This window comes from Suricata suricatta, chromosome 1 (assembly GCF_006229205.1).
Source record: "Suricata suricatta isolate VVHF042 chromosome 1, meerkat_22Aug2017_6uvM2_HiC, whole genome shotgun sequence".
Taxonomy (NCBI): Eukaryota; Metazoa; Chordata; class Mammalia; order Carnivora; family Herpestidae; genus Suricata; species Suricata suricatta.
Window position 1 is genome coordinate 124,568,688 of NC_043700.1, and position 11,985 is coordinate 124,580,672.

At 38.1% G+C, this 11,985-nt stretch overlaps 1 protein-coding gene across 2 annotated transcripts in view; it reads left to right on the forward strand.

The window, feature by feature from the left end:
* FAM13A (family with sequence similarity 13 member A) overlaps positions 1-11,985 on the forward strand; it is a 313,453-nt gene that overhangs the window by 209,065 nt on the left and 92,403 nt on the right. Inside the window, exon 1 of one of the 2 annotated variants that reach the window (XM_029943165.1) lies at positions 7,067-7,106. The exons of the other annotated variant lie outside the window; for it this stretch is intronic. Coding sequence (XP_029799025.1) covers positions 7,078-7,106 — 29 coding nt within the window. The 5' untranslated portion in view covers positions 7,067-7,077. Of the gene's footprint in view, positions 1-7,066; positions 7,107-11,985 lie in introns of those variants that run through there. 2 annotated transcript variants of the gene reach the window in all.

An 11,985-nucleotide genomic window follows, 5' to 3' on the forward strand; every position in this document is an offset into this window, starting at 1 on the left:
AGTTTCCCTTAACAGTATATAAAATGCTGTGTTGTGACAGGTATCAACTATCCATTAGATACTGAATCAATTTTTCTTAAGCACTACTAACTGCTTGTTTTTCTTGAAGCTAGATCATTCTGAAAACTTCCTGTTAGACCTATGAGTGCTTTTATAAGGTTTTAATAATTATCCTTAAGCACTGTAGGATGGTTTTTCTACATAAAAACAGTTGACAGCCCACCTCTCATCTCCATATATTAACTTCTTAATAAGAGGAATATAGTAAGAATGCACTTAAGGCTTAATTTTTCCATCTTTTTTTCTTTCTATCTTCCTCTTTCCCTCAACAACCCACCCCAACCCTTTCCTTCCACTATTACAACTATAACTGGCTGCTGCTGCTATTACTACTGCTGCTGCTACTACTACACACACGCATACATAGACACACACACACACACACACACACACAGTATTGAACTGTCACTTATTGATAATATATGATATAAATGGGTAATTATAATTCATTACCTTTAAGAGCTGTTTTATAGTGGAAATGCTGTGGCATTCAGATGCTGGCTTCATGTCAACCACTTACTAGCTGAGGGTTCAAGCTAATTAACTTCTTCAGTTCCACATCTACTAAAATGAGCACAGCATAGCTTCTTAAATGCAGGTTGCCTTATATGTACTACTTCTCCAGTCCCCCACCACACACCTGGTTTTTTTTTGACATTTGGTGTGGTAGATGATGATGAAGATGATGATAATGATTTCTGATGAGCCTTGGAATTCACTGGTGGGGGGGTTTTTTTGTTTTGTTGTTGTTTTGTTTTGTTTAGAGAGAGCAAGAACAGGGGAGGGGGGAGAGGGAGGGAGAGAGTGGGGAGGAAAGAGAGAGAGAGGGAGAGAGAAAATATCAAGCAGGCCCATGCTCAGCATGGAGCCCAATTCCACTCAGTCCCACAACCCTGGCATCATGACCTGAGCCAAAATAAGAGTCAGACACTCAATTGACTGAGCCATCCAGACACCCCAGGAGTTCACTGGTATTCTAACACAGATCTCCAAAGAGCCAGTTTAATCAGGATCCTGTGCAGCAATACAAAGAATATATAAATTATATGTACTCTGAAAATATTGGCTTCATGATTATTAAAAACACCTGTCAGATTTAGTCATTACCATTTGTGAGGACTATGTGACTGTCTTGTGAAAGGTGTTGCTCCTTAGTGCATTTCACAAAGATTGATAAAAATATGAGGAAGAAACCTTGCCTAAGAAGCACCTTGTTACCAAACTTGTAAGAAAGAAATTCGTTTAATATATCATTTTGTCTTAGGAAATAAATCTCATTTTAAAACAATATATGAAAACAAACTAATGTGGCCAAGAAATGTTCTTAGTTATTTGATTGTTTCAAATTGATGTTGAAATTGAAGCAAATGAAACCACATCATTTTTGGAACAATTGTTGCTCTTGATAGCACAAGGGCAAACACGCATAAAACCAAGCTCTTGGAATCTGCTGAAGAAATTATGCAAGAAAATTAGAAATCTGCAAGCCAGCTGAAGTGTAGAAAATGAAATAGACAATCCAGGAGAAACTGGATCATGTAAAATGCTTAAAAGCTTTCAGAGTTTGGGATAGAATCTTACCTTTTACATCTCTGTGATTTCACAGCACTGCATAAACTCAGTGGTTTATTTTTTTTCATCAATTACAGGTTATCATTCTTTATTTCAGCCTCCATGAGGCATCTGCTTTATCTTAAGTGTTTGCCTACAGTGGGAAATGTTAAAAAGTGGATGGAAATATTTCTCGACAAATTAATATCCCATCAAAGTAACTATGCTTCAGTTTCTGGAAGAGTGTTTGATTTATCAGTTAACTTAGCACTTATTAAGTATCTATTCTATGTAGTGGCTATAGGAAAGATGGAGTCCTTATCCTGGAGACCTTATATTCCAGGAGGGAAATAATATGTAGGTTCAAATAATAATGAAATTGGGGTGGGGTGGGGGATAAATAACATTACAGATGCATAGGCCTGTATAAATTAAAAAGGGAAAATAAATTTCTTCTAACTGGACTAAACCTGATGTATGCATGGAATTTTGCCAGAAGAAAGTGGAATGGGAAAATATTTTAGAGGGAACAGCATGAGCACATGTTTGGGGTACAAGAGTTTAGAGCAGATTCAAAACTAATGTCCAGGTTTGTCTGGAGTGATTTCTTTAAGAAGGATCAGTAGATGGACTGGAGGGGTAAACTGAAGTTAATTGGTGGAGAGTCTTCACATATTAAAGAAGTGAGGCTCCTTGAAAAGGTGGTTGGAAGCTAATGAAGGTTTTGATCAGAAGGCTGAGTGAGCACATCACAATCACAGCGGGGAAACTCTCCCCACCTGTGAGGTGTGTGACTTGGTGATCTGGTGAACGGAAGCAGAGGGTCATCCTCGTGCTGGATGACCAAGGCCAGCTGATTAAGGAGACAGGACAGTCAACAGCTTTAAGAAGAAGCGGGGGAGGAGGAGTAAAGATGACTCACCCTTTGAATCTGATTCATAATGCGAATAACAACATCCTCCTCATCCAGGAGGAGAAATTTGGGGATCAGATAATATGAGGCTTTGAAAGTGTTGATTAGGATAATAATACTAATAATGACTTAGCACTTAGTGATTTGCCAGGCACTATTCTTCATGTTTTACATACATGATCTCATTTATTCCTCCAAGCAACTTCAGAGCTTTTATAGAGCCTGGCCAAGTTTACACTGCTCATCTGTCGTAGAGTCAGGATCTAGTCCCCAGGAGTGTATTTCCAGAGCATAATTTATTAAGCCCTCATAAAATGTCTGTACTGAACTGAATGGTGCTGGCCTGGAAAGCAAGGCGTGGAAGGGTAAGAGAGGAGGAAAGACAAATGAAATAAAAGGATGATGGAGTAATCAGGGACATTTGGTCAATTCCCAGGATAGATTACAGGAAGCCAAAGACTTTCAAAAAACCAAAGGTGGGTGTTTCTGTGAAGTTAAGAGTAGAAAGAGCTCCAAGAAAAGGTATTGAGATTTAATAGTCAAAAAAGCATAGGTGGCCTTAAAGCAGTTTCAGAAAAGTGGTGAAGTCTCAAGTTGGCATGAGGTTGGGGAGTCAGTAATTTATGCAGAAGTGGGAACAGCAGAGGTAGGCTTTGGGGAAGTCTGTCAGTGGGAGGAGGGGAAAATAGCACTGCAGCAGCAGGCATGGCAGCCGAGGAAAACATTTAAAGGCTGGGGAATACTCACTCGGGTTCCTGTTGGAAGGGGGACAGATTTAAGATCTAGGAGAGATCAGGTTTCTTCCAGAGAAAGGAGGAAATGAGGAGATCCAAAAGGTAGATAAGAAATTGGAGTTCTGTGAATGAGACCTTTTCTTCTAGACTAGGAAGGAAGTCAAATAGAAGAAGGCAAGGGGTGTGGGAGTGTGGGTGGGTGTGTGTGCGCGCGTTGTGTATATATGGGCAGTGGGAGTGCACTTAAACCCACTAAGAGTGACAATGAAGAACAAAAGTACTGACTCCCATTTGATTATCTTGGCTTTCTCAATAAATTTAGGAGATGAGGCAATTAGTGACTGAGAGAGGTTCAGATTTGCAGCACTGAAGATTTGCAGCAGTGAAAAAAATCATTCAAAGATAACTAAAAAGTTTACCACACAGTACTGAGGTTCATGCTGAGGTTAAATAGCATGAATTTTTAGTGTCACTAGTTGCCAGGGTTATGTGACTTTCTTTTGCAATGTTTTAGCGGTCTGGCAGTAGAAAACCCAGCTGGCAGGATTTAGAGAGGGTGAAGAAGCAGAGGATGCTAATGAGCCCATTTTAGAAATAACTAAATGCTGAGGAGAGCCAAGAATGTGCCTTTTTTTTTTTTAAGCTGCCTGCCAGTTGGTTTGGGTGCAGGTTACCCTCTGCAGACAGAATGACAGTTGTTTGTGAAGAGGGGGCTGAGGAAGAGGAGGAGGAGTGGGCGAGGCAGAAGCATGGTGGTTAAGTGACGCACAGTAGGTCTAAGTGTGGAGCAGATGCAGTCTGGGTACCAGTGTTTGGGGAGTTAGAACAGGCAGAGTCCAGGGAATGAGGCTTGTGCTGCCCGACCCGAAGAACTGACACAAGGGTGTTAGGAATAGAAATAGCAAAGGAATGTAAGTGATGGAGGACTCTGGCAGTGGACGTGATAGAAAGAGCTGCAGTTTAGGTACAAATTCATCAGTAATCATCAAGTAATGTCCAGAAAATAGACTGAAAGCCCAAAAGAGGAGGAATTGTTAGAAATAATAGAAACTTGAAATTGTGGAGTTATTGTGTTTGGTAATTTTTAAAAACCACTGACATCTCACTAGTAATATGGCATGTTAGAGGAATGCTGATAGCAAGACTTAATTGATCAGGAAACGTGGAATCATAGGTTAAAATTTGAATGCCCCTGTTCTTCGATGTTTTACCTCTGCTATATATTGAATGCAAATTGTAATTTGAGTTAGCCTATTTTTATGATGCTAGGTCCTTTCTTATTGAACTCCTTTTAGCCATATAGTATTGATGTGTTCATAAAATTGAGAAAAGGCAAAATATTACTTCATTTGAACTTCAACTATAGTTAGCCCTTGAACAATAAGGGTTAGGGACACCAATCCCTGTGCAGTCAAAACACCATGAGCAACTTTGATTCCCCAAAAACTTAACTACTAATGACCTACTATTGACTAGAAGCCTTACTGATGATGTAAACAGTTGACTCACATATATTTCGTGTTATATATATTACACACTGTAGCCTCACAATCGAGAGAACTAGACAAAAGAAAATGTTATTAAAATTAGTAGAAAGAGAAAATAGATTTACAGTACCCTACTATATTTAGCCCTGCACAGTTCAAACCTGTGTTGTTCAAGGGTCCACTGTATTTCTAAATCTATATGTATCTTACAAAATATTTTAACAACTCCTATGGTATCGGGTAAGCACCATGACATAGCAGAATTCCAGAGCAGACCTGAGAAGCTCTGAGTCCAGTCTCTCCTGCTCCTGACTTCCCATGTAAATCTGGACAAATTACTCAATTTTCTAGTATCTAGTTTACTCACCAATAAAATATATATTATGCTATATAAGTGATTTTCTAACTAAAGTGGTTTACTGAGGTGTTAAGCAAGAGTTAAAGGCATTTTAAAAATAAATTTAAGCAAATATACAGACCTAAGTTATTATTATAGAATCAAATTAGAATTTCCAAATCTAATATTTAAAAATGACAATTGCAATTAAAGTAAGTTCTGTACTTAAGTCAACTTACACTGTTTTAAAGGCTGATACAAGTTATTGATATTTTATCTTAATATCTGAATACAAGTTTCGGGATGACTAATCCATTTTCATAAATATGGTAGAGGATTTAGTCAGACAATGAAATGCTTTTATTAGGTATAATAAAGGAAAAGCCACATAATATGACTTTGTGTTCTAAGTTCAGAATTAGGAGTGGTCCGTGAAAAACATTAGGAAAAACTACAGAGGAGGAAGATACCTGTTTGGACCTTTAAGACCCCACTATTTCACAACATCATGGACGCAGGCCCTCTGCCCTTTTTTCTTCTAAAAGTGATGCCCTGAGCTTTCTTATAACTCCTTATAAGCTCTCGTGATATGAAAGAACTCTTTAAAAATTTTTTTTAATGTTTATTTATTTGAGAGAGAGAGAACATGCAGGGGAGGGGCAGAGAGAGGGGGAGACACAGAACCCAAAGCAGGCTCCAGGCTCCAAACTGTCAGTACAGAGTCCACACAGGGCTCGAACCCACAAACCATGAGATCATGACCTGAGCTGAGGTCAGACACTTAACCAACGGAGCCACTCAGGCGCCCTGAAAGAAATCTTTTAAAAATGTACTTCTCTTGTTCTTGAGGTATATGAAATCTGTAGATTAGCAATTATTTCCCCAGAACAACACTTTAGTATTCCATACTGAAGCAGAAATTGCAAGGGAAGGCTGGGTAACTAACAGGCAGTTAGACCTTATGGAAAAATTGATTTGGTGTTAGTTGTGGAAAAAAAAAAGCAAATAGCTAGATAGATAAATAGATTGCTAGGTAAATACATAAATAAGCAACTGATCAAAACATGCTGTTGATGTTCTTAGAGGAAAATGATTATGCAAATAAACACACTCAATTTTATAAAGATAAAATGCAGAGATAGTAAGTTAAAATAACTTCCGTGGGGGTAGACCCTTTGATCCCTTGAGAAGTTGGACAGTCTGAGGACATGTATTCTCCCCAGAAGTGTGAGCTACGTGCCTTGGGTGATGTCACCAGTGACTAGTAACCACCGCAGTGTAAACAGACATTAGCAGGAAATAAATGTGGGTAGGGCAAGGGTCTAGAAGCATGCCTTCCTCCTAGAAGAATCATGCCTTCCAATGCCAGTGATTTGTGGGTTTTGTTTTTTTTTTTTTTTAAGGAAGAGAGGGGATGGAGTGTAGCTCTTGCCTTCTGTCACAGAAACCTTTAGTTTCACAGGCCAGTGTCTTCCCTTGACAAATGGATTTCCTCCTTGGCAGTCTCCGTACACTGAGAAGTAAGGGACTGTTTGCCCTTGCTGAAGTTATTGGTTGCTCTCCCCAGACTGACAAGCTCGTCTGAGTCTGAGGATTTGCTAAAAGGAAAGTTTCGAGTTACCAGAATTAGGCAAGCCCACTGAGAAGCAGGAGGAGGAGCAGCAGCGGGAGCACCAGAAGCAGCGCCTTTAAGCACTACAACAGCTGCTCCTCTGATTGGCTGGACGGTGCAGCTGCGTCCCTGGAACAAAAGGTCAGAGTGGACTGCAGTGTAAATGTAGAGAGGCAGCCGGTAAAATAGCATTGCTTGAAGAAGTTTGGAGGCTGGGAGCAGCAGCACACTGACTGCAGAGCAAGTGGCTTCTCCAGCTGTGCGGCGCAGCCTCGCCCCCCAAGCCCAGCTTAGCCACTGTGAGAAGACGTTTCCTGTAGGGACGGACCAAACTGGCGTGGAAGAGACAGTTGTGAGGGTCCCTGGCAAATTTGTATACAAGAATGGCCTGTGAAATCATGCCTCTGCAAAGGTAGTATTCCTTCCTGTTTGTTTTGTTTTATTCTCTTAAGTGCTTTCTGAGTGGTACGAAACCATGTAACTTTGCCAATACTTGGCATCTTTTAGTCGTGTGCTGCAAACGTGTGGAGCCTGTCGTACATGATGTCCTTCCCTGAGACCTGAAGAATTTGAATAGTATATTGCTGCTTTTACTGACATTTACACCCAGTTTCTTATTTCTCACTTGATTATTATATTCAGGTATTTCCTTCTTTGAAGGACAGAATGAATGTAAGAAAATATCTTTGACATTTGAAGGAAAACAGAAACTAAAGAATATTGAACAGGTTTACAATACAACTCAGTCAGCTTCTTAGCAATGTTGGGAGCTGTGGCAAGCTCTCAGCTCATTATAAAGGATGTTGATGCTAAAGACTTTTCGAAATGCATGTTAGGATCCCTCCCTTACAGATCTAAGCAAGGGTTTTCTGTCAATAAGTACGTTATAATACCTGGACATAAATGTTAAGGACAGAATTGCCCCATAAATAATTCTAGGTAGATTTACTTATATAAATAACACATTTTTAAGAGCTGCTATGTAAGAATGACTGAGCACACGGCTCTATTTTGTTCGTTAATGATTATAGTATGGATTGCAGAGGCGGGGTGGAGGAATTATACCAAAGCAGAGAAAGGTAAATTTAAACAAAGGGGCTTGTTAAAAAGAGCACTACTGGTGAATGAAAAAGTGAATAATGTATTCTAGAATGTTAAAGCTGGAAGTCACCTCTGTGATGACTGGAACCCAGTCCTCCAGTTTCACAATAAGAAAACCAAGGCACAGAGAAAGTCTCAAAGTTACCCAGGGTCACACTTTATGATTTTTAAATTTACTTTTGCCATCCATATGATTATATTTCAACTTTACATGCATTGTCCTTTGATTTCATATAAATGCTTCCTTTAAGAAAATGCTAAAGGGTTTATTACTGAAAATGATCTCAAAAATCAAATAGTAAATTGTTTATAAGACTGAAAATATCTGGGCAAAAGTGAATTTCAATTTTTAAAACCATGCCACCAATATTTTGCGAAATGTTCATATTTTAGCAATGAAAATAATGTTTATAGAATTCAGTGTTTATTTGCAGGGTGTTTCCTGTAGATGTACACTGTGACATAGACCAGTGTGGTTGTTTGCTTTCACTGTAATGACAAGCGCACTATAATGGGAACTTGACTGGGGGGGGGGATCCCAAGAATTCCTCTTCTAAAAATTAATATCCCAAAGGAGGAGAAAGTGGTTTATGGATAGATCTGAAATTTTTCTATATTAACCCAGTGGAAAGGGCCACATACTTAAAAGCTTGCAACAGCCTAAATCTAATGTACGCTTTTTGGAGTCTTGATTTGCTTCCCAACTTCAAAGTTGGGGACTTGTTTTTCTTATAATGACATCAGTCTTAAAAGTCTAAAGCAGTCATATTCTAGATAAGAATATTGGCTATTACTGAGCTCTGTAACAAGCTGCTTGATTATATAAAACCTGTTAAGAAAATCGATCTTTATACTGCTAAAACATTGCTTAGGGAGTAAAGTTAATGAAAGCTAAAATAAAATCAGCGTGATTTCCTCCAGAATTATTTTACATTATTAGTCCGTACGCCTATGTAAGAGGAATAATTTGAATTTGCATTTGAGACTGCTGGTTGGTCTTTTCACTGCTCCCTGGCTCTGAGAATTTAATTTGATTACCTTGCAATCTTCACTTCCAGCCTATGCCTGCCTTTGATTATAAACCTCCTGAAGGCAAGGAGCCGGTTTGTGTAGTTCTCTTCATTAAGGATCTCTTGTGAATCTAAGCATGCATGCAGAAAACTTTCCTATTCCTAGGCATAATTGCTTCTTTCAAACCCAGTTCAGTACCTCAGGCTAAGGATTTCTGAGTCTCTGGGGACTGCTGCCAGCCGCCCCCACTGGTAACATTGCCTGAAGCGGGAGGTTGCAGAGCCTTGTGGTATGCGTGCTGACTGATGGCATGAGTGCTTGCTCATTTCTGTTTAAGAGCAGTAAGGGGTTAGAAACTGAATTAAAAGTGGGTGAGTAACAGAGTAGCTCAAAATACCAGTTAAAGAAATTCATGCTTCCTATTCGTACTGAGCAGAGTGGCCAATGCTTCTCAGACTTCAGGTGCATGAGAATTATCTGGGGACAAATTTTTTAAAACAGCTTATTCCTGCTGCCCTCTCTCCCTAGAGTTACTGAATTTGAATCTGGGTGTGACAAGGAAAGTAAATACATTTTGACAAGTTTCTTGAAACCAAATCTGACACAAATGGTCGAAACACTAAAAGAAACACAGATCTAAACTCTAGTTAATGATTATAGCTTGTGTAAAGCCATTGACAGCAGGTGTATATATGTATATAAGAATCTAATACTCTACTACTCAACATCCTTAAATAACATCTTTAGTATCATGACCTTATGTCAAGTATTTTTTTTTCATAATCAATGCTTTCCTTTACTAGGTGGTAGTGTTACCTGTTAAAACAAAGTGTACTTACAATGTTGTTGAATATATTAAACACTTTGTACTACCAGGGATACTAAAATAATTATGACACAAGCTCTGCTTCAAAGAGGTCACATGCTAGTGAGGATGCAGACACAATAGCAGACAATTACGATATGTGTGGTGAGTTCAGTAATGGATAGTATGATTAGCATAATAATAGAGATGTGCCTACATGGATAGCATTACCTTATGTTTTATTTAACCTCATATAAGGGTATGATCTTATTAGAGGGCATGTTTTTACCCTAATGTCTGCTTACAATTTCTATGGATGACTTTTTAGCCTTTCTTAGCATATTTTGGAAGTATGTAGAAGATCAATTTGTTACTGCCAATCTGTAATTAAGATGAGAATAACAGATAAGATTGAAAGCTAAGAATGAAATAAATACTTTAGTTCTCTTTAATGTATTTTGCTGTTTATTAATGTAATTTGTAGACCTTTAAGGATGGAGTTGACTGCTTAAAAAATTCATGACCTTTAGAAAAAACTGCAGAGGTTAAATGTTTAGAATGTGACCCTCTATAAAGTGAAGGACTCATTTCTTATAATTCACTTCAAATGGCTTAAAGATGGGATCTTCATATCTATTGATATGAATAAGACTGTCTCCATTATTTTTAAAGATACTAAAATATCTATATGTGCTTCTTATACTGAATGATAAAGCTCACTACACTGTATAACACTGTATTGATATTCTTGCCACTTGACAAAGTTCCCCTAAAAGAAGTAAAATCATATTAAAAGTGGGGAAACCATATTAAGAAATAAGTTTTCTTGAGGTGCCTCACTGGCTCAGTTGGTAGAGCACATGACTCTTGATCTTGAGCCTTATACATAGAGATTACTTAAAAAAAAAGTTTTGTTTTCCCAGGTGACTAAATTTACCTTCTTTTACTAATAAGATAGTATTTTTTTTTTATCAGATTCCAGGCTTTATTTAGACCTCAGGCTCTTTGTATGATTTATATCCTATTTGACTTTTTTCCTTACATCTTGTGGATCTGTAGATAGGATCTCTATTTCACGTATAGAAAGATTTTGATAGGCTAAGAAACAAACCCTAACTCTCAGCTTTCACAACAGTATTTTGACTTGCTCAATTAACTTTCCAATAGCCACTAACTCAGTTTATATCCACAAAGAATGATGATGGAAGATGAAGTCAGGAACACTGATGATGAATCTAAATTAATGCATCTGCTTTCATGTGTTAGCATCCTCTTCTTTCCCTGGTTTATTTACCAAAGTGGGAAACTGAGATTAAGAATGTTTATATAATTCTCTTGTTCATTACTCTATCAAAGTATGATATTCAATTCATGTTACTGATTACTTATTTTATGATGGTGAAATACATCACAATTCCAAATTGCAGTGGCTCTTCTAAGAAGATGCATGGCCCCAGGGTTCATTAACATGTTAATAGTGGCCCAGCATGGGAAAATTTCACTGAAACTTCTTATCAGCAGAATTCATCTGGTTTGACCAAGCACTGGTCGTTGGAATAACCTTTTGCAAACAAGAACACATGGGTAATATGGGGATGGTGTGGGAGTTAACCAGGAAACACCCTAGCTAAGGGTAGTCCTGCTTGTGTATCTTGTGTGTAGTGTTAGAGAGCCCTCTACTGCTCGTGGTGGTGACGCCACCAGTTACTTTCTCTGTAAACTGATATTCTTTCCAGCTTGTTGATAATCGGATAGCACTCCATACTCATCCCTCAATCCCTCAATAGACACAGTCTAAGAGGGAGTTAAAGATGCTGCACTTCAAACCTGAGTTAACCCTTATGGGTTGTGTATCTAAACTTAGATTTCATCACTAATCTATTCTATATTTGGTAGTAACAAGAAATCACTGAGAACAATTAAGATCTCTGAGTTCTGCTCTCATGGGATGGTTACAGGGTCTCTGAGTCTAAATATTTGTTAATTACTCCAAATAAAGAAGATATTATGAACCAAATGAGAATGTTTTAAAATTTTACAGAGATCACCCTGTCTAAACCATGAAAGAATTAGAGGTATTGGGTATTTAGTGCAGAGCAGTGGGGAAAGCAGTAGAATGGTAGTAAACTTGCTATCAAATAAACATATGCAGAGACTGACAGCTAGCTAGCCATGTGAATTTGATCAGGTCATTTTCCTCATCTATAAGATGGGATGATAATTTTTGATATACTTACTTATAGGGGTAGTTTTAGAGTTAAAGAATATGGTAGTTCTTTCTAAATGACTAAACTACTCAGATATGGAGAGTAGTAGTATATTGCTTTTCTCTTGGTTTTTTATTCTTATACTTTCATACCTTTCAATTTTGTGG